At 50.2% G+C, this 22,422-nt stretch overlaps 2 protein-coding genes across 4 annotated transcripts; one reads left to right on the top strand and one right to left on the bottom strand.

The window, feature by feature from the left end:
• Window positions 1–4,100: 4,100 nt before the first annotated feature.
• Window positions 4,101–6,808, bottom strand: LOC136045986 (coiled-coil domain-containing protein 183-like). The gene is made up of 12 exons (XM_065732226.1): window positions 6,763–6,808; window positions 6,324–6,445; window positions 6,115–6,180; window positions 5,815–5,973; window positions 5,637–5,741; window positions 5,378–5,506; window positions 5,033–5,164; window positions 4,870–4,930; window positions 4,676–4,773; window positions 4,400–4,632; window positions 4,170–4,315; window positions 4,101–4,105 (listed from the first exon to the last, which is right to left on the bottom strand). Exons 1-12 carry the CDS (start codon window positions 6,806–6,808, stop codon window positions 4,101–4,103), a joined length of 1,302 nt encoding a protein of 433 aa, XP_065588298.1.
• Window positions 6,809–9,331: 2,523 nt separating this feature from the next.
• On the top strand, window positions 9,332–19,707 carry GUSB (glucuronidase beta). 3 transcript variants are annotated; one of them, XM_065731832.1, is made up of 12 exons: window positions 9,332–9,568; window positions 10,895–11,077; window positions 11,212–11,393; window positions 11,887–12,029; window positions 12,543–12,730; window positions 13,556–13,708; window positions 13,905–14,083; window positions 14,746–14,892; window positions 15,775–15,859; window positions 17,326–17,502; window positions 18,103–18,238; window positions 19,484–19,707. In XM_065731832.1, the coding sequence occupies exons 1-12, from the start codon at window positions 9,332–9,334 to the stop codon at window positions 19,636–19,638; spliced, it is 1,965 nt and encodes a 654-aa protein (XP_065587904.1). In that variant the 3' UTR covers window positions 19,639–19,707. The 3 variants fall into 3 exon arrangements, with proteins under 3 accessions (XP_065587904.1, XP_065587906.1, XP_065587905.1); XM_065731833.1 differs by lacking the exons at window positions 9,332–9,568; window positions 10,895–11,077; window positions 11,212–11,393 and adding an exon at window positions 11,413–11,731; XM_065731834.1 differs by lacking the exons at window positions 9,332–9,568; window positions 10,895–11,077; window positions 11,887–12,029 and having other exon boundaries at window positions 11,297–11,393.
• The last annotated feature ends 2,715 nt before the right edge of the window (window positions 19,708–22,422 follow it).

Genomic DNA, 22,422 nt, shown 5'->3' with positions numbered 1-22,422 from the left:
AGAGTCTTGCACCTAGGGAGGAATAACTGCATGCACCAGTACAGGCTGGGGGGTGAGCTGCTGGAGAGGAGCTCTGTAGAGAGGGACCTGGGTGTCCTGGTGGACGACAGGTTGACCATGAGCCAGCAGTGTGCCCTCGTGGCCAAGAGGGCCAATGGCATTCTGGGATGCATTAAAAAGAGCGTGGCCAGCAGGTCAAGGGAGGTGATCCTCCCCCTCTACTCTGCCCTGGTGAGGCCTCATCTGGAGTACTGTGTCCAGTTCTGGGCTCCCCAGTATAAAAAAGACAGGGATCTCTTGGGAAGAGTGCAGCGCAGGGCCACAAAGATGGGGAAGGGCCTGGGGGATCTCCCCTATGAAAAAAGGCGGAGTGAACTGGGTCTCTTTAGCCTTGAGAAAAGAAGACTGAGAGGGGACCTGATCCAGGTTTATAAATATATCTGAGGTGTGGGGGACAAAGTGGCGAGGCCAGACTCTTTTCAGAGGTGTGTGGAGACAGGACAAAGGGGAACGGACAGAAACTGCAGCACAGGAGGGTCTGCACGAATGTGCACAAGAACTTCTTTACGGTGAGGGTGACGGAGCACTGGCACAGGCTGCACAGGGGGGGTGTGGAGTCTCCTTCTCTGGAGATATTCAAGACCCACCTGGACGCCTACCTGTGTGATCTGGTGTAGGGAACTGCTTTGTCAGGGGGGTTGGACTCGATCTCTTGAGGCCCCTTCCAACCCCTGTGATTCTGTGATTCTATGATACCTGTAGCTATCGATGATCCATGGGGTTGGAGCATTAACTATTTAATTCTCAGTGCACTACATGATGTTATGATGTGGAATACCAATACCAAAAATCATAAAACCATGACAACTGCACATGTCTGGAGTGAAGTGGCTTTGTGTTGTGACTCCTACACAGCCGTAAAGTCCGTGTCTTTGTGTTACGACAGGGCAGGGGAGAAGTTTGTGGCAAGAAGTAGGAAAGCTGTAAAGGTGTTCCCATAGATACGGTTCTGGTAGCAGGACCCCCACCATAGCAATTGTGAATTAAAAGTTTCTTCACCAGGGATCTTTTTTCCTCAAAACGATGTCAGATGTTTCTGGAAACAGTCACAGATGTTTATTCAAATAAACAGAGTGTATAGGTTTATAAATTTGTCAAGAGGAAGTGGAAATATATTTAACTCCTCCACGAATGGTCTCAATAAATACAGCTGACCTGACTTGTCTGCACCCATGTGTCAGTGCCACAGGCAGCTGTGGGAATTGAATGTTGTTTCTGCAGTGAATTCTTTCCGCTGTGCCATATCACTATAGAACTTATTACTCGAGGCCTAAGATGGTGTTTTGGGTGGGAGCATGGGGTAGAGCATATGTTTCAAGCCACCCAGTGGTTGTCTCCACCATGATAAGCACGTAACGCTTACCATCACGAGTTCCTGGCAAGGTGATATAATCAACCTGCCACGCCTCCCCGTATTTATACTTTTGCCATTGCCCTTCCTGCCAGAGAGGTTTCATCCTCTTAGCCTGTTTAATTGTGGCGCATGAGTCACAGTCATGGATAACCTGTGCAATAGCATCTATAGTTAAGTCCGCCCCTACTTGAACTACCTTAACTTTGGCAGCTCAATCTAGCTGATTTTGTTTTGTTTTGTTGCTCTTCAGTATCCAGACTCTTGAGCACATGAGCATCTATGTGACGCACCTTTATAACCATATTCTTTATTTGGGCAGCAAAGTCTTTCCACAGTTCAGCAGCCCAAATAGATTTCCTCTCCGTTGCCAGACATTTTGTTCCCATTGCTGTAACCGCCCCCATCGAGCATTTGCCACCATCCGTGAGTCAGTGTAAGATACAGCAAGAGTAAGATTCCTTCCCTCAGCTCTGCTGTGTTTCACGTGATTTTGATCACATCATTACAAAAACCCACACCCACCCGAAGCCAACCTCCCCACCAGGGATTCCAGGGCAGAGAGATTTGAGTGCAGCCAAGTGTCTGATGTGCATTTGTGATGTCCTATTTTAGGTCCCTCGCCAGCACCGACACTGGACACTGTCTGCAGACAGCTGTGCTGGAGCTGCCTTCAACCCTTAGGCAAGACTCACTTCAGGGGAGAGAAAGGAAATCTCTGCTCCTTGCGTGGTCTGTGCTATCCCTGTGGCTGCTGAACTTCCACTCAGCACTGACTTTCTTCCCAGAGGCCGAGTGAACGCACTACACCATCTTCCGGACCAACCCTGCGAGGTCCTCCTGCCCATCAGCTCTATGCCACAGGGCATCCAGATTTATGATCCAGGAGCCAAGGCACTGTCTGCAGTTCCTTCCCACTCCCTCCCATACCTTCATTTTGGCACAAGAGGATTAAAAGTGCCGGAGCTGCTTGCAGGGACTGCTGTGGCTCTTCACTGCTGGAGGCCTCTGTTGCCAGTTGTCACTGGGGAAACAGCACCATCTTTTTGCAGCATCGCTGTAGGTGCACCTTTGCTTGCAGAGAACTAAATGCCTGCTGGGGGAGCCAGGTGCCTGTGATACAGCCTACGCTGCCCGGGTGTCATTGGAGAAGATGTCACCTCCAGGCCCTCAGCTGATGGCTGGACTTGGCTCTGAGTTGAGGGGCGGCAGAGAAGGGAGGAGGCATGAGAGGTCCAAGAAGGGAGTGGACAACTCTGGACTGAGGCCATTGTCTGCTTTTTCCCCAGACCCTTCTCCCCACTGCAAGACCCCCATCCTGAGTCCCCCACCCTCTCCAGCTGTACGTTTCCCCATAGCTGCCTCAGAGCCCATGGACAGCAGGAGTAGGTCGTGTGCCCTTGCCCCAGCAGTGCCCTTGGCTCCCTGCAGAGCCTTTTTGGGGAGCTCTGAGTCCAGGAGAGGTGACGGCACCCCAAGATGAAGGGGGAAGAAAGCCAGCCAGCCAGCCCACCTGTGGTTTTGCTGCGGCTGGCAAAGCTGCTCCCAACACCATCTGTCCCCAGGTAGGTGAGAGCAGCATGCCAGGACCACCTCCCCGCTCTCCTTTTCCAGCTGTACCACATACTTGGAAGGAATAAGAAAGCTGTGCTTTACTCAACATGCAGAGAAAAGGACTGAGGCATCAAAAGCTCTGGGGCAGCAGTCAATACTTCCTCTTGCTGCTTCTCTTCTTTCTGTCTATCAGGCGCTGCCCCTGCTTCTTGATGCCATCCCGGGACAGGACTAGTCCTTGGTCCTCCTCAAATGGGAAATGGCAGGGATCTGAGGGAGAAAGCAGGGAGGAGTGGGCTTAGGGGAGCTGCGGGGCTGCCTCTGCCATGCCACTCCCAGCCGCCTTGGCTCTTCCCTAACCCCAAAACCATCTCCTTCCCCCCAAGCCTGGCACACAGACACAGCTCATGGCTCAGGGCCTGATGGCACAGAGGACACCTGGGCAGCACAGGACAGCCAGGAGTGCTCAGGGCTGGGGCAGCGGCCGTGGGACACGTCCCTGCTGTGCTCTCCTACCTTGCAGCCCAGAGTCCACGTCCTTTGAGCGAGTCATCAGCTTTGACTCTTTCGCAGTCCTTTTCTCCAATAAATCCCTGACCTTCACAAAAATCTGTGACAGACATAGGGTTAGTTGCTGGAGGTGAGGTGGGTGTTAGAATGTGAGGGGTGTCCCACTTTGGTGTCCCTCTGGGGAAGGGGACGCTCTGCAGTGCCCAGCACTGCCCCAGCCTTACCCCAGGGCCACCTCTACCCTCCCAGCAGGGAGGACACCTCGGGATGGGCCACAGAGCCACACACAGACCCCCAGAGACCAGAGCAAGGACAGAGCATCCATACACCTTGTTGTCCTCATCAGGGCTGTAGCAGTGGGCGGGCAGGGAGCCCACGCGCTGGGCCAGGTGCTGCAGCTTCTGTCTGCAGTACTGCAGCTTCTCGTCCACTCCTTTGAAGTCAACGCAGAGATCCTGCGGGCAGAGAAAAGGACAACCATGATGGGAACAAGGAGCTGCTTTGGGTGAGCCTGAGCCGGCAGGAGACACCCGGTCCGTGGCAGGAGGCTTGGAACTGGATGGCCTTGGAGATCCCTTCCAAGCCAAGCCATCCTGTGCCCCAACGAAATGATTCTTGCCATGGCTCACGCTGCGGGGAGAGGTCGCACAGTGGCTCCTCTGTGCATCCCATACCTGCTCAGGCATGGCATTGCTGTGCAGACGGGCAATGAGGTTGTCAATGCCGTTCTCTAAGAGCAGCAGCAGCTCCTTCTGCCTCAGGTACAATGCTTGTGCCTGCTCCAGCCGGGCCTCCTCCTGCTGCAGGCGCTCGCGCAGCTCTGCCTCCAGTTTCCTGCAGCTGCACAGAGCCACACGTGTCCCTCCGGGTGTCCGTGTGCAGAGATACCCCAATGTGCTGCACAGGCTGCCCAGGTGGACCGACCTGATAGGACCTGGGGGCTCGCAGAACTTGAGCCTGGCGAGCTCTACCTCCAGCGCGCGCAGCGTGTCCATCAGGGCCTGCCGCTTCTCTTTGCATGCCCTGAGCTGCTGCTCCAGCACTGCTGTGGACTCGTGCTGTGCCAGCAGCCTGCTGGTGATGCCCTGCAGAGGGACGGCTCGGGGGCTCAGCCAGGAGGACAGCACCTCGGATGAGCCCACGAGCAGAGGGCACGGCTGCTGGCAGATGGCTTTTGCCCGCGGTGGGGTGTTCCCTTACCTGGACGCGGGAGCACTGCAGTGCAGCCTTGATCTTCTCCACCTCTGCTATCACAAAGGCTTCGTGCTCTAGCTGTGACCTAGAGGCTTGCAGGGGGCCTGGGTGGGAGGAAGGGCAAAGGGGGAAGGAACCCTTCTCCTCCTCCTCTGGGTCCCTGAACCCGAGCTCAACCCTGTGCCCTGCCATGTACTCACCCAACTCTGAGTCCTCTAGCAGCAGGGAGGTTTCATCTGCATGGAGGTCAGAGCGGCTATGCTGCAAGGAGATCCACTGTCACCGCCTGCGCTGCTGGCACCCGGGGAGGGTGGCCCTGAGCTGCCGCCCTGCCCGGCCCTGCCCCAGCTGCCACCCGCTCACCGCTCTCAAGTGCTTTTCCTCAGCCTGCCTGAACCACAGCCGGTTGCCTTGCGCCTTCCGGGCTGCCAGGCAGCGCTGCCTCAGTTCCTCCTCCTCTGCCAAGTACCGTGCTTCCAGCCTGTCTAGATCCTTCTGGAGCACAGCAGAGATGAAGAGAAGGGGGAAGTCAAAGCTGGGAAGGATTTCTGCCGGCCAGCCTGACTTGCGAGATGGCCAGAGAGGACTGCTGCGTCAAGGGGCTGCGTAGGAAAGCAGGGAGGACAGCGGGCACGGAGGGCTGTCCCCGGCCCCAGGGCAGCTGACAGCCAGAAGAAGCTGCACACCCCCTGCAGGGGCTGCTCTCACCTTGGCCGTGGCCATGTCCCTGGCTTTGACAGCATCTGCAGCCACCAGCTCCCTGTGCTGCGCTTCCCCGTGGTACGCCCTGGCCACCGCGTGCAGCAGCTCCAGGTGCAGAGGCAGAGAGTACAGCTCCTGGGACACAGAGCCACCGCGTGTCACCCACTGAGCCACGGCTCAAACAAACCTCAGCGGGACGTCCTCAATCACATCCCAGCCACGGAGCAGCCCTATGGCACGCTGGGGACAGCGAGGGGCAGCTCACCCTCTTCAGGGCATCCCGCAGCACCAGGTACGACGCGGTCACCTTCTGCGCGGCGTGGATTTTCACGTGCATCTTCTCCACGCTGTTCTCCAGCTGGCGAATCCTCTGCGGGGTGGGACGTGGGGTGAAGCGACGCGCTGAGCCTGGGCAGTGCCGGCCCTGGGAAGGGACTGCGTACCTGCAATTGCTCCTGGTGCAACTTGCCTGCCAGCGTGAGGTCCTGCAGCTGCTGCCACAGGGCATCCCAGGCCCGGATCCGCTGCCTCACCTCGTGCAGCAGCGCGTTGTAGGTGTTCACTTGGTAGAAGATGCTTCTCTGCATCTTCTCTAGGGCCTCCTGGATGGGCACACAGGAGCTCATGGCATCGACCTGCCTGAACCTCGTCCCGGGGCACAGCCAGAGCACTGGGAACCTGGGGACACTGGCACACGCTCAGTCCCAGGCAGGGCTGAGTGGGGGAGAACTTTGTCCTGTTACCTTCACACTTTTGCCCAACAAGTTCTTGTGCGCCCCGCAAACCTCTGAGGTGACACGCTGCTCATGCTGCAGGCAGGAGAGGGGCAGAGAGATCCATCAGTGTCTGTCTGGGGACTGGCACAGCCTGCTGCCGCTCTATGGGGCTGCTGGTTGCTCCTGGACAGACCCAGCAGAGGAGGAGGGGCACACGTGCTGGGAACGGCAGTTACCTTCTGGGCAATGTGCAGTGCATGGACGTCCTCCTGCACTCTCCCACGCAGCTTGGAAAGCAGACTGCTCTTTTTGCTCAGCTTTTCCTCGGCCAACTGCCTGGAATACTTCCCATCTTGCTCTGGAGGATGTGAAAGAGCTGCTAGTGCTATCATAGCAGGTGCTGCTGCTGCCCCACATTGAACACGAGTCCCCTCCACTGCCCCAGAGGCAGTGGGCAAAGGACAGTGCTCAGGCAGAGACATGGGACACCGGGCCTAGTGCTGCCTCCCTAGATTCTGTCCCCTGTGGTAGTTACCCATTTCCTTTGAGTCCCAAGCAGGAGACCAACACCCAAACCCACCACGGTCAGTAACCCCCACCCAGCGCGCGCATCCCCACTCCCCACGAGGTCCCCACGCATTCAGCTTTGCACGGGCTGTCCCTGCAGAGCAGCACCTTGCAAGGTGATGATGTTGCGCAGCTCCTGGATCTGCTGGCCCATGCGTGCCCTGCAGCCCTGCGTGGCACACATCCTGCCTCCAGATTCACAGTGCCTGTGACAGCTGCTGTGGCCGCAGTCTGCCGGACACTGTCACCGCCGGGCTGTGACCTCACTCAGAACCCAGGAATCAGGGCACACCCAAAAGAACATTCCAGGAGCCGCTCACTCTGCACAGAGGATGGCTCAGGACTCCCAGCACTGCGCTTTAGGGCTGGGTGACCAGCACCAAGCTCACAACTTCGCTTCCATCACGTTGCTGCAACTCAAGGTCCTCAAGATGCAGCCATCCTACTGCGCTTATAATTACCTGCAGTGTAATTATAACAGTAGGGGAGAGCTTGGGACAGGACAGGACTAGCATATAATTTATTGAAAATACTGTCATCGTTGTAAAAGGTACAGGAAATACCTGAAGATGATGGGATTGGTAACAGCCGTTGTATGGAAATGTGACGCAGCATCAGTGTCTGAAGATTGTGAGCCTGAGACGCTCAGCCAATGAGTGCCAGGAGAGGCTTTACCTGCATCAGACCCAGGGATGGATTTCACTGAGGAGCTGCACAATTTCTCCCTTGTCAGTGGGGGGTGCCCACCCATTCCTGCAGCGATGAATAAAGTTGCTGCTATCACTGACATCTTTGCCTAAGATTCTCTTCACACGCTTCCCCAGCCCTGTGTGGGCACCACAGGAAGGGCGTCCCCTGCCGGGACTGGGGCAGCACATGGGGACAGTGGGGGGAGGAATGGAGGCCTGGTGCTCCACCTCCCTAATTCCAGGGACCACAACTACAATGACTTATTATCTGCTGAGCACAGGTCAGTGTGGAACATTCATTTAAAGGATGAGTGATGAAGACCATCAGAGTCCCCCGAGGCAGTCTAAAGAGCCCCGAATAGGACTGGTAGTACCGATAAAAGCCACGAGATGGGAGCACAGACCATGAAATCAAAAGCTCTCTTCGTTCTAATGCAGAAACAACACTGCACTCCTACAATTCCACCCTGCTGCTGTAATCAAGGATGTAAACACGGAGACTGTCGACCCTTTCTGTTAGCAAACCAGGACTCCAAGCATCCAGTGATAGAGGTATCTGCTCCTGAATTTTCTGCCAGCTCATCAGCAAGGGTGGTGAGCCCCTGTCATGCCTCAGTTCTTGTGCCATCTGGAGCTGTGTTACTGGGGTGAAGGTACAACAACGGGTACCCAACATTGCACACTCCCCCTTTTTCAGCTGGGCTCATAGTTTGGCCAATCCTATTTTCCCAGGCCATCCTACTCGTGGCATCTCATTGCTCTGCAATTCCCTTTATTGCACTCTGTGTATAAGTTATAAATCACTTATAACAGACATAGTTAATCCAATCTACATTCCTGTTAATAGTCACCCACCAAAACAGTGACTGAGACCCTGCAGTGATTTGATTTCTTGCCTTGAATTCAACAGGAACACCCCTTGGTACCATGACTGAGTCCAAATATATCACCTCATCAAATGATGCCCCTAAGCTCCTTTTTTGGACATTCCTTTTACAAATGCCAGGGGGAATGGTACAGCTCACTGAACAAGTGCACAGGTGCCTCCCCAATGAGATGGGAGGGTGGACCATAAGATCTTCCATCCCCTGTAGCAGGAGGAATGTTGACATCTGTATCAGGCATTGGAGGGAACACAGGAGAGTCAGAGATTTGCACCCTTAGATACGGTGCCAGCAGCGCAGGCGGTGACAGTGGATCTCCTTGCAGCAAGCCACCTATTACCTGGCTGCGGACACGAGGCAGGGAGGGATGGGTGAGGCCCTGCACAGCACAGCCATGGTGGCAGCAGGCCCTGAAGCGACGTGGGGGACCTGCATCAGCTTGCTCCTCACTAGTGGTTTCAAACAATTCTTCAGTCTCTGAAAGGGACCAGAGAAAAAAAGAGCACTGTAACTGCTGTGGTAATCAGAAAGCCTTCACTCCTGTTAACCAGCAAAACCACTTGATATCCAGTGAAACTGCTGAAAAATACACTATAGCGTGGCAATAATTTGTAAGAGATACGAGATGCACAGAGACAGAACCAGTGCAGCAGCAGCAATGTTAGCAAGATCTGTTGCTCTTGCTCCTGCAGCAGGCAGCATCCTCAAATCCTGCACGTTTTCATAGGCAATTCTACACTGCGTGGCTATCACTTACAACAAGAAATGGCTTTTGGGAAGGATTAAGCAGCATTTCGGAGCGTGACCTATATGGCACAGACATGGGAGATTCCTTATTCCAAAGCTGCAAGCAATAAACATGCAGAAGAGATGACAAGCAGAGCACTTGGGAGGCCCCGGGCATGCAGACAAAGCGCCTGAGCCTCACCAAGTCCAAGTGGGAGCAGGCTAACTGCGATAAGAAAAGAGGAATAAAATGCCTCAGGACTTCTCGTCGCTCGACGGCCACCGCGGCTCTCCCCATCCCCGCGCCCCTCCCCCACCCCGGCCCTGTACTCGGCAGCCACGCCCCCTCGGCCCGGCCGGGCGCTGCCCACAACCAAGATGGCGGCGGCGGCGCCGCGCCGAGTGCCGGGCCGATGCCGCGTGCCGCTGCTCGTGCTGCTGCTGGGGACGGCGGCCGGGCGGGCGGGGGCCGTGATGGGCGGCATGCTGTACCCCCGCGAGAGCCCCTCCCGCGAGCTGAAGGAGCTCGGAGGAATCTGGAGCTTCCGCGCCGACTTCTCTCCGGGCCGGGACGCCGGCTTCACGCAGCGCTGGTACCGGCAGCCGCTCCGGCAGGTAGCGCGGGGCCGGGGGGGACTGCGTGCCCGGGGGCAGCGCGTTGTTCCGTTTCCCTTCCGTTCTCATCGCCGCCGGCAGCTGCACCTTGCGAGGTGGCTGGGAGCGGGTAAAGAGGCTGCGGTGTAACTTGGATCTGCTGTTAGGTGAACTACGGTTCGCCGTCTGCGCAGTGATTATGTCTGAGCTGGAAGGTCCGACCTTCCCCTTTCAGTTCTTTGGGCGGTTTTTGGCCTCGCTGTGGGAGGAGGGCAGGGCTGCGTTGTGCCGGGAAGGAGCCAGGGGAGAGGGATCCCAGGCTGTGCCCGTGGTGGGGGCTGAAGAGTGCACTAAGTATTGTAGAGGTTGAAAGGGACCTCCAGAGATGACATCAAGTCCAACCCCCCTGCCAGAGCGGCTCCCTGGCCCAGATTGCACAGGTAGGCACCCAGAGAAACTCCTTTGAGGAAACATGCATTGTGGCCAATGGTTTCCTAGCACCAGGTGCTATAAAGTCCGCTTCATCCTGAGTCCTTGTTTCCCTGTTAGGACTTTGTGATGTCTGCTAAAGGTTGCGTTTCTCTTCAGTGCCATACAAGTGAGTACTGAGTCAGCCCCACACATGGAGCTCATCCCTGGGCCTTCCTTGTTTCACCCATCGTGGAAAGGGGAAGCTCTCCAGCTGTGTGCAACATCACGAGTGCAGCAGGTGCTAAAAATGAATGGCTCAGTTGTGTCATGGCATCCGGTTACCAAGATGTTACATGCATTACAACACTGCCTGCCTGTAATCCTTATATTAATAACAAGAAAATGAATTGCCACTATGGCAATTGCTTGTAGAGTGAGAAAGCCCACTCAGCCCATGTAAAGGGGCATAAACAGTGCTTCCTTGGGGGCACTAGCATGAAATGTCCCCAGCTTCTGCTGCTGTCACATTGCAGCTCACAGCCTGGCATGCTGCTGCACCCAGGGCAGGGAGCTGACACTGCAGCACTGAGCACTGAACTGCTGGAGCTGTGTAAGATGCACCTTGTGGGGCATCTCAGGCTGTGCAGCACCTGGGTACTTCCCCCTGTCCCTTCTGTCTGTGCAGTACCAAAGCTGTTCATGAAAGCATTTCAGGAGGGGAAAGATAGCAGTTTCATCCTGCAGGAATGGGGCTCACTAATAAGCAGGACTTGTCTAGGACAGAGCATGCTCGTTTCTAGGCAAGTTCTTCCAAGTATTTCCACTTGGGGAGATGTCAGTGGAAGGGGATACCTCCAGCAGTACAGGCTGCATAACCAAACGGTAGAGCTTCTTTTTAATGATTGGTTCCTTCCCTTTCTGTTCAATTCCTGCCAGACCGGTCCCGTTATCGACATGCCAGTGCCTGCCAGCTTCAATGACATCACTCAGGACCCCCACTTGGAGAACTACATCGGCTGGGTGTGGTATGAGAAAGAGGTGCTGCTTCCTCAGCGTTGGCTGCAGGACGACTTCAGGGTGGTGCTCCGGTTTGGCAGCGCCCACTACTACTCCATCGTGGTACGTTGCATGGATGGTTGTGCTTGTGTTTCCAAGGTCATGCTGCACTAAAATCCCAACTGCCCATCACTGTGCTCCTTCCCTTCTTGCTGCTACGACTGCTGCTAAGTCTGAACCCTACTTCTTGGTTGCAGTGGGTGAATGGAGTGCAGGTGGTGGAGCACGAAGGCGGCCACCTCCCTTTTGAAGCAGATATAAGCAGGATTGTGCAGCGCAGCCCGGGGGTTCCCTGCCGCGTCACTGTTGCACTGAACAACACTCTGACTCCACACACTCTGCCCCCGGGGTCAATTCAGTACATGAATGACAAAACAAGGTGAGCTGCTGAAGTGCTGTACTGGGAGGTTAACCCAGGGGTGAGGGAATGGGGATTTATTCAAGCTGCTGTCTCATGAGACCCTCTGTGCAACTTAGAAGAGCATGGGTTGTGTTTTGACCCAAGTGCATCAGTCAAGCAGTGAGAAGTTTAAGCTTCAGTGCCATGAGGAAGAAATACTGAACTGTTGCATCTGTTTTATACACAGGGAACTGAGATTAAGCGATTTGCCAAGCTGAATCAATGGCAGATTGAGAAGCTTGAGTTCAGCTGGAAGTGCAAGCACCTGCTATCCTGAAGGATCAAACCCATTCAGTGCAGTAGATGTTTGTTAACTGGTAAAGCCCTTCAGCATAGCATCAGTAGCACTGCTGAAATACAGATCCATCCTGTAAAGTCTGTTCTACCTGCACGTTGCTAGCATCCATATACTGCCTTCGGTTCTTGTGTATGGAAACATAATGCAGCCATTTTTCCTGTCTTGCTCACTCAGGTATCCCAAGAACTATTTTGTACAGAACATCAGGTTTGATTTCTTTAATTATGCTGGAATCCACCGTCCGGTTGTGCTTTACACCACTCCTTCTGTCTACATAGATGATATTACTGTGACAACCACTTCATCAGAGAATGTTGGTAGGTTCAGAGCAATTACAGCAGCTTCCTCCAGCTCCAAATGGAGATGACAAGGGCAGTAAAAGAAATAACTTGCAAAGGCCCAATTGAATTTGTTTTGTAGTGGCTTTCTTTTTAACCTTAGTTGCCCTAGCACACAGCTCAGCAGTTGCTGATTAAAAATAAATTAATAGAAGCAATAAGAAAAAGGAAGTTCTCACAAGACACTACTGTTAAAGTGAGAGGACAGCCGGGTGTTTCTAGAAGTGGGGTTCCTCAGCAAGGGCAGTGTTTCTGCCACTTAAAGCAGGATTCTATCTAAGTAACAGATATTATTGATGTACAAATCTGCCTGGAAACTTCTGGACCTCAAGACAGACAGGTCATGCTTGTTATAATTTGTACCTTTCTATTGTTGTTGCTGTTTTCCCTTGCTATTTAATTCTGCTGCATGTGAAAACCCTCCCACACGTGATGTACGTATTCTGCCTTTCATGCCAGTCTCTGATTGTGTTTTGTTGTCCTTTGAACCAGCAATGGTGCAATATCAGATATCGGTAGTTGGCAGCGAACTCTATTCCTTGTCTCTGAGTTTACGTGACCAAGAGGGGAAAGTGGTTGCTACAGGCGATGGGCCATCTGGAGAGTTAGAAGTGCCAAATCCAAACCTGTGGTGGCCTTATCTGATGCACGAGAGCCCTGGATACCGCTACTTCTTAGAGGTAACACCTCTTCCTTTCTGTGTGCATTGCTTCTTGCTGTATACTAGCGTTAAGGAACTGCTGTACGACCACACCTTTCTTATTTTTGCTCTCCCCTGGATCCTGTTCGCATCACTAGAATGGCTTTACTAATTATTTTGTAATCAAATCAAGCTCTGGATGCTGAGTGGGAGGGTCGGAGGTGAGAAGAGCAGCGCATGCCTGGAGCGTGTGCATGTACTCTCAGGTGATTGCCTCTCACATTTACGGCCTGATCTGTGTCCTGCAGAAGGACTGTTTGAAACCATACAAGGGAGGAGATGCTGCATAACGGAGGGTAGAGTCTCTGGGAAGCAGGCTGAGCTCCTCTTTCACATCTATTGCCATGCAATGAGCTTTCTTCCCACTCCATGATACAACAGTGCAGAATCCATAGAAAGAGCCTGGAGGACTCTGAGCCAGGGGTGAGCAGTGACACTGAGATGCAGAAACGAGGGAAGATGAGTGGCTGTGAGCTTCCTGAGGCTCACATCTGTGTCTCTTGCAAGCAGGTGGCATTTCAGGCATTGCCTGGTGTCGAGGCACGGGGGAAAAGAGACCGCCTATGGCAGTGAGATGGCGTGGATGGGTGAGGGGAAACTGAACCGAAGCTTTTTGGTGCAGCTGTGTGCCTCGTTTTGTATCCTCCAGCCTCCCCAGCTTCCTTTGCATCTTCCCTCGTGAAGGGAGCCAGGGCCTGCAGGAGTGGTGCTGGGGCACGGGTGGGCCCTGTGCACGAGCTGAGGAAGACAAGGGAATCCCTGCCACCCCCAGCACCTCACACACACCTTCCCTTTGGGAACCCAGGTGACAATGCAGGCGCAGGCCAACGGCGTGCTGCAGGAGGACGTCTACACGCTGCCGGTTGGCATCCGCACCGTTCACGTCACCAGCACGCAGTTCCTCATCAACGGGAAGCCCTTCTACTTCCACGGGGTCAACAAGCACGAGGACGCGGATGTAAGTGCGGGGTCGCCTCACTGTGCCACCACGGCTGTGACATTCATCTCCCAGTGTGCAGCTGAGCCCAGGATACTGCTTCCAGGCAAACAGAAATAGCGCTTCCCTGCGCTCAGATGGGAAGGAGCTTTGAGCCGTGGATCTGTGAGGCACGGCCCCGCCACGCAGCATGGTTTGATTTGTTGTTCCCCCTCAGATTCGTGGCAAAGGCCTGGACTGGGCACTGATTGTGAAGGATTTCAACCTGCTGCGCTGGCTGGGGGCAAACTCCTTCCGCACCAGCCACTACCCCTACGCTGAGGAGATCATGGACCTGTGTGATGCCTATGGCATCGTGGTGATCGATGAGTGCCCGGGAGTGGGGATCAAGATGCCGTAAGCAGAGCACAAAGCACCGTTCCCCCTCGTGTCTTTACTCCCACAGCTTCCCCCTCCCACCCCGAAGCTCGTTAACACCCTGATAATGAAGGCACTTTGCTCTGTTTAGAAATCAGCCTGTCGTTTCAGAGCCTCCCCCCCGTGCCACGTCTGCCCACTGAGGTTGTGCAACCAGAGGGCGTTCTGCCTCATGGCTGTTGTGTCATCAGACCTGGCTCAGTTAGTGAGCCCAAGCCACGGCCCTGAACTGTGCAGCAGCCTTTGGAGATATATCCTTGGGGATATTTGCCTTATTAGGCAGAAGCCGTATTCAGTTTCAGTGCACATCAGTGCTTACATACCACCAAGGCTTGAGTTGTCCATTCCATTTCCATATGGAATCATAGAATCATTAAGATTGGAAAAGACCTCTAAGATCATCTTGTCCAACTGTCCATCTACCACCAGTGCTGCCCACTGACCACATCCCTCAGTGCCACATCTCCACAGTTCAGGAACACCTCCAAGGATTGGGGACTCCCCCCTATTCCTTGGGCAGCTATGCCAATGCATCACTGCTCTTTCAGAGAAGAAATTGCTCCTGATATCCAACCTGAGCCTCCCCTGGAACAACTTGTCTGTGATTTTTATATCCTCACCTAATCTTGTTTCCTTTTAAGTGAGAGCTTCGGGAACAAATCACTGCAGCATCATCTCATTGTGATGGAGGAGCTGATCCGCAGGGATAAGAACAGGCCCTCAGTTGTGATGTGGTCAGTAGCCAACGAGCCAGCAGCAGAGCTGCCCCCAGCAGCTTACTACTTCAAGTAAGTGCTTGTGCACAGAGCCGAGGCTTGAATCTAGGCAAGAGGTGTACCTTCATGCTTTGAGATGGCACAGGGAGGTAACCCACAGATGCAAACTGAAAGTGTAACTACAGCATATGGTGAACCAGTGTTCAGAAACACATAGTGGTCTCACCTGTTGTTTCTGAATGAGTAAACCTCTGCAAAACTGCCAGGAGTCCGTTTGGTCTGAGCATCTCTTCTTGAGACAAGGGTCAAGCAAAAGCAGACCTGAAGGGAACAGGTTACACCGTTACCTAAGAAAGCTGAATTCTAAATGCTCAGTCTGAGAGTTACTGTAAAGGTATAAAGTATGTGGTCTTTAATTCTGTAGACAAGGTTCTTCAGTTGTGTTCATTATTTGTGGGTGTTAGTGACACCCTACTTCAAAGCCACTGCTTTGTGTCCCCACAGACCCTTTGGTTTTATTTTGAAGAGATTTAACCTTTGATAGCCAAGAATAACCCTGCAGTGGGGGTAGGAGACTGTCACTGATGGCTCTAAGTGCATTCAGGGAGAAGTGTGAATTTTCCTTTCCCCAAAATGATCCACCACCCTTCTGCAGTGCTGACGTAGCTGCAGAACTTCACCCTCCCATTCTCTCCTTTCCCTCATTAAGGGTTTCCTTAATAGCAGCCAGGCTGTGGCTGTTGTAGCATAAGGTTACGGCACAGTGTTTTTAGACAAACATACCCACAGTTGTATCAGATAAGTAAATACTGCAGGATCCTGACTGATTAAAAACTCTCTGCCTACAAAATTGAAAGCAGCTCCAAATGTCTGAGGGAGCAGAAGGATGGGGAGCTTGGAAAAGCGAGTTTATTCTTGGCCTGTTGCTGAACTCGTTTTATTGTTTATAAACAGGACACTGATAGCTCACACTAAAGCCCTGGATCCCTCCAGACCTGTAACGTTTGTGACTGATACTAACTATGCTGTTGATCATGGTGTAAGTTTACTTTATTTCTGTCTTTTTTGTAATTGATTTGTTAAATTTCTTCCCAGTTCCTTTTCAGTCCTTCCTCTTGTCAAACCTACTGAAGATACTTATGAAAAAGAGGGAGAAGAAAACTTACATTTTAGTTCCCAGCACAAAGTGCTTTATAACGTAGTAGAAAGTCAGCTAAAAAAACCTGCAAGAGAACAGGTCTTGGTATTAAGTGGAGTATGTAATCAGTCCCCTGGATTCTGTTAACACTGTGATGCTTTGCTGTCCCAGTTATCTCATCTATTAAAGCTCAGGATTCCCATTTGCAATTAAACTAAAGCTTAAGCCCTCTAGAACCTCTAACAGCTTTTATGGAAATCTAAAGAAGGAAACTGTCTTAAATTCCTTCTTTAAACGGCACTAGTTAGTCTTTGGCAGATGTCTGTTAATGTTGACTAGTCTGAAAGCACTTCCAGCCCAAGTTCAGCTTCGTAACTCCAGGCTGGTAGCTGTGCAATTAGCCAAAAGGTCATCTTCTTGGCTGTCTGTGCCTTAAGCAGGCCAGAGTATGAATCAAGGATCTGTAAAACACACACAAAGATCTCAGTGGTAGTTCCCATGTCACTTTTAGTATTTTATAATACTTTGTGTCACTACTGTACAAGAAGCACTCCGGGCAGGTGAGTTTGTAGGTTAGCATGTACACGATAGTACCACCACCTGTCCACGCTATACTCAGCATTTCTTTGAAGCTGTCCTACAGTTAGCAGGAACGGCCTTCTGAAACTCCCCACCCACAGGAAAAAGCCCCAGTGACCTTAGTTTCAAAGGTAACGAGCAAGTATTTGCTCTTGGATATTGCTGTTGCATCAGGTGCACACACAATGTCCCTTCCCAACCCTACTGGCATATTCTGACTACCTTGGGGAGACACAAGGAAAACGAAACCAAATACACTGCTGTGATATTAGAACTTTTTTTTTATTACAAAACATGTTAAGAGGACATTGAACAAGTTACATACAACATCACTTTGTCTTTAGTAGGCTTTGTGCCCTTTTATCATACTGCCCGTGTGGTAGAAATGGCATAGAACTTGCAGAATGCTTACTTTAGTATTGCACCATTGATGCACAATTTAGTTGCTAGTCAAAATAATTGACTACTTAATTGACCATCACATTCCAATACTCAATAAGTATGTCTAAATGTACCAGCAAGCCAGAGACATCTTGGAAACACCAGAACTCGTAACAAACCTAAGGATAAAATAAGTTAATCTTGTTTAACATTTTTACTGTGGCTTAAGACTGTAAAGAAATGCCAAATTAATACAACATTACCTTGTAAAATTTAACTTCTTTTAAGTTTCCTTCATGGGAAACACATCATGAAGTGCACCCAAATGAGGATTTAGTGTATGAGTGTTTGCATACATGGAGCTCTGTGACAAAACGCTCCCACCTTGTGTGTTTGTTTTTTTGCAGGCTCCTTATGTGGATGTAATCTGTGTGAACAGCTATTTCTCCTGGTACCATGATCCAGGCCATCTGGAAGTTATTCCACTGCAACTCACAGCACAGTTTGAGAACTGGTATAAAGCCTACCAGAAACCCATTATCCAGAGTGAATACGGAGCCGACTCTGTTCCTGGGCTCCACAGTGTAAGTGTTACACATGCTGAAGCTGTTCTCTCCTTGATTTTCCCCTAGGTAAATTTCCCACTTCCCAACAGCTCCAACTGCTGGTATAGCTGCACTCCATGTGTAAAATATAAATAATAACAGTAACAGTCCTAAACTACAGTGTGTTTCCCTTTATAATTCATCATTCTGGCACTCAAGATATAGCTAACTGTCAAACTTACAGCATGTATACCTCTCAAAGAAGATTTAAATCTGAGTCTGTACTTTGGCATTTGCAGAAAATGCCTAATTGGAAGATGGAACATCCACATCACAGTGCCATCCCCCATACAAAGGGATGGCACTCCTCTACCTTTCACAATAAAGCACCACTAATAAAGCAAAACCACATACATTCCCCCAGGTAAACTTGGCATTACATTTTGTTTCCTCTCACAATTTCAGTAGTTGCTAATCTTCAGTAAATAACCACTGCTGATGCAGCAGCAATGAAAAGCTCAAACTGTAAAACTTGTCTTTAGGAAGCAGGTCTCCAATAAATGGGAAATTAATGTTTGGAGCCTCTGCTGAGGTGAACTGTCACCTTCATTCAAAGTCACCTCTCTTTCCTGGCTGTAGGATCCACCTGTTATGTTCAGCGAGGAGTATCAGAAAGCTATGCTGAAAGAGTACCATTCTGTTTTTGACAAAAAGAGGAAAGAGTATGTGATTGGGGAACTCATCTGGAACTTTGCTGACTTCATGACTAATCAAGGTAAGCTTGTATTTCTGCTCTGAACAACTCTCCATTCTCCCTGCAAGTGTAAAATGGTTTATGACACACAGAAAGAATCCTGTGTTGCAGGGTGGGACAAAGGGACCCTCTGCTTTTGGGGACAGAACACAGCTGGTTTCTGTGACATAGCTCAGTGTGACTAGAGCCAGGAGGGAAGGTCCTTCTGTGCTTCATGCATTCTCTTTTTCTGGCCTGAGCTCCCAGCTCTTCCAGCTGCAGAGATGCTAGCCAGAACGTGGGCCAATGCAGGAGGACACAAGGGAAGCTTCTAAGCAGACACAGATTACATCTCTTTCCTCAAGTCAGAGCTTCAATTAGCTTTAGGGGAAAGTGTCTTGCTTCACATTTCATCAGCTACTGCACTTAATAATGCAGCACCATCAATGAATGTATTATTAACTTGGTGTAGAGGTTTAGCAATGGAGGAGCAGATATCACACTGGTTGACAATGGTCTACTGTGACACATCCCACAGTTAAGGTAAGTGCATTTATGAAGTATGGGGCACTACAGAGCAGTAACACAGACTGCTGGAGCTCAGGAGGAGACCTAGGAAAGAACCAATTATGCATACACCACCTACAGCAAGTTAAGGTAGTGAACTGTCAGTTCACTGTCAGAACATCAGGCAGATCAACACCATTTAAAATAACTTGTAGAGCACCAACATAGGTATCCAAAAACTAAGTCAGCACAGGGAAGCAGTCAGCAAAGTACTAACAGGTTCAAACAGAACAGCAGAAAAAACTTGCACAAATTTTCATACACATACGCAGTTCCAGTCCCTCTGCACGTTGCAGTCACTAACTCCAGTTTCCTGTCAAGTCTGAAATAGGCAAAAGATGTGGGCATCACTGAAGGATAGAACAGCCAAACAATGGGTAATTGGCATTTTCATCATCATGTGAATGAAGGGGGCATTAAGGGCAGAAGTCTGCTGTAAATGTAATACTGATTGAGTTAATGGACATACCTGAATTAACTGTCATTGACTTCCAGTTGTAAGTGCAAGGAATTGCAGCTATATTGCTCTGCTCTATCAGTTGTTCTTGCCAAGATGAAGTAAATTGCATCTGCCAAGCTCCCTGCTGTATCTGATGTGTAGAAGTAAGAGCATAGGTCTCTCCCACTCAACCTGACTTAGAACATAGGTTGAAACAGTGCACCATAGGGGACAGAAGAGCATTTTGTATATAACTGCTTTCTTCTATCATTTCTCTACAGGGGTCACACGTGTTTTGGGGAACAAGAAAGGAATATTTACCCGCCAGCGACAGCCCAAGTCAGCTGCATTTGTTCTGAGAGAGAGATACTGGAAGATTGCAAATGAATCAAGCTGTCTTCCTCCTATAATAAAATCACACGTCCTCTTTCTATAACGAAATGAAAAGGCCTTAACAGACAGGCACTATGCTGAACTTTTTAATTAAATTTCTGTTTAAATAACATTCCTGCCTGACACAAGTCTTGCAAGTCTAATGCAATTTCTACTCCACCTAAAGAAGTTACTATGACACAAAGTAGATCAGAAACATCAGTTTTACTATGCTCTGCCATGCCTATAGGCTTCCTGTTTCCAGGTAGTAAAACAAATATTCAGAGTTTCAAGGAGCTAAGTTAGACATCCTGACTGAGGTATCTGTTTATAGCAAAAAAGAAAATAGACAATTAAAAAAAATTACTATAGAAATCAATGCATAAGACTTCAAAAGTCCAAGCTAGTCTACATGAGCATCACTTCCTTCAACTGCAAGTGAGGCTTTCCAGTTATACTTCCCTAACTGCTCCCACTCAGCTCCCAGCATGTTGTCCATGGGATTACTTGAATACATATTTCTCCTGTTTAAAACTGCACAGAACACATGTGGCTGGCTGAGAAATTCTGAGTTAACAGCAATTCAGGAAGGGTGTGAACCACTAGCTCTATGAGGACACCCAACATATCCAATACAGCATGGAATCCACACCACAGCAGCAAGGTGGAATACGTTGGATAGGTTGGTACTACATCAACTGAACTTTGTTGAGAGCTATTTAATCACAGTACCAGGAGTGCCACAATTAGATGCAGCTTTGCTTTGCAGCATGGAAGAGCTTCCTTCATGCTAGATTTACATTATGCTCTACAGGAATAGTGTATTCTAGAGAGCAAATTTGATCTAAGCCTTTTTGATAGTGGCCTGAAGCACTCTGGGGCAGGATTACGTGTAAACTGGTGTGCACACAGTACTTTAAACAGTAATATAGTATATTAACTTCCCTTTTAGGCTGCACACCAGTCTTAGAGGACTCCACAGGCCAGACTTTAGGCTATAATAAGTAGTGCCAGTGCTCACAGAATCTGCCAACGTATTGCAGGCTCACAGGGTTGTTCCAACAGCAACATTACTCAAAGCAGAGCCACCGAAGTGGAGGCTGCCCACTGAATTTTGGCACTCTGACCTAGTTTCATTACTGTAGCTCACTGATTCTGTGTGAACCCGTTGCTGCTATGTCTACTTTTTCCTGCAACTGCTCTTCTGCTGGTACCTCAAGTGATTTGGTCTTGTGTTGTGGCCGAATTCCCTTTAGATGTGACGCATCAGGGACCAACAGTGCTTCCCATTGCCACGTACAGAATAAGCACATACATGTTTACTGCAGGCTTCAAAACAGTTTTACTTGAACTTCTAGAGGGAAAAGAAAAACCACAGCACCAGCGTTGCTCACGGTTACACTTGTGTTTACAGACATTACCTAAAAACCCAGAACATAAAAGCCTATCAATGTTAGAATGACACTTGCTCAGGTGTAACCTGATACGAGTGTGAGCAGCGAACTCAAGCCCCACCACCAGTGTCTGAAATCAGTTTCAACTTTTTGCCCTCTAGGTAATCTTTTAAGCACCATTCTCCCTGTTTCAAGACAGCATGACAGACTAACAGCTGCCACATCAGAATACAGATCAAGATTGGACACAGTTAATGCGTTATAAACCAGGGCTGAGCTAAACACAGGACTCATGGTTTCAGAATGCTATCCTTTCATCCAGTCCAATAAAACATATTCGAAGTTCAATACCCACATGCATGGAAAGCACACATTTCAGAGTTTCAGTTCCTGCTTGTTCTCAACAGCTCAGTGCAATTGTAAACTCATCCCACCTATCCAACCCTTCCTCCCAAAGCTCCCATCCTCCCTGCTCCCCACGTCCCCCCGAATCCAGGAAAACAAACAGCAGTTTCCAGATACTCCATCATTCTGTCAGAGAGGAGTTAAGACACACCCGAAGAACCAAGGGAAGAAGAAACTGATTAACACACTCAACGTTTTTTTGCATGTCACTTAAAAAACTGCAAACAGAAAAGCCTCAACTCAACGCCCCGCTCACGGGCACGGGACATTCAGCAAGACAGAGGGTCTGTGCAAGGGTCTCTCTGAGGACCCAAGTGCTTTACCCCTTCCACTGCCAGCATGATTGCTTTGAAAGAGATCACAACTCCGTACGTTTTGAGAAACAAAATTACAGTACTGACTTTAAAAACAGTTTCTAAGGCTCAGACTGAGTCCAAAAAGGCCTCTGATTGGGTTCGTTCAAGCTCTTGGGTTCGGACTGCATGAATGCAGCATAAGAATGATTGCAGCAAGACATCCACAGGTAATTTCTACATTTATTTTCTTTTTATATACCAAAAAGTTATGTGCAACAAATAGAATTCGTACATATTTACATCATTTTACCTGTTAGCAAAATCTTATCCTAAGCCTGCAATAGAGAATCTCTCAACCTATATATTGATAAAAGGAACATCTGCCCACTGTCTCCACTTCAAGGGATGTTTAGTTTGGAGTTCAAAGCACTGGTGATAAATAGTTGATGGAACACACTATACAGAACACACACCTAATATTTAGGCCATGCTTAACACAGTTTTATGGTAACAGAATACTTCACCTTCTCTGGACCGGTTTTGTCTAGATTGTGTTTAAACAGCGTTGGCAGATTCAAAGTTATCAGATCTCTCCTTAGCTTTAACCAATATAAACTGGGAGACCCAAGTGCTGCCCAAAGCACCTCGCCAGTCTTCCTGAACAACTGAGACTGCACAGCAGAAGACAAACGTGTACTGCAGGACACTGACATCTCCTGATCAGACTCGCTGTCACTGTAGGTGGCGGAGGCG

Source organism: Cyrtonyx montezumae, unplaced genomic scaffold (assembly GCF_038088225.1).
Source record: "Cyrtonyx montezumae isolate F1298 unplaced genomic scaffold, pur_monq_1.0 scaffold_15, whole genome shotgun sequence".
Classification (NCBI taxonomy): Eukaryota; Metazoa; Chordata; class Aves; order Galliformes; family Odontophoridae; genus Cyrtonyx; species Cyrtonyx montezumae.
The sequence above is the reverse complement of the archived record's forward strand: the minus strand, read 5'-3'. Positions and strand labels throughout refer to the sequence as shown.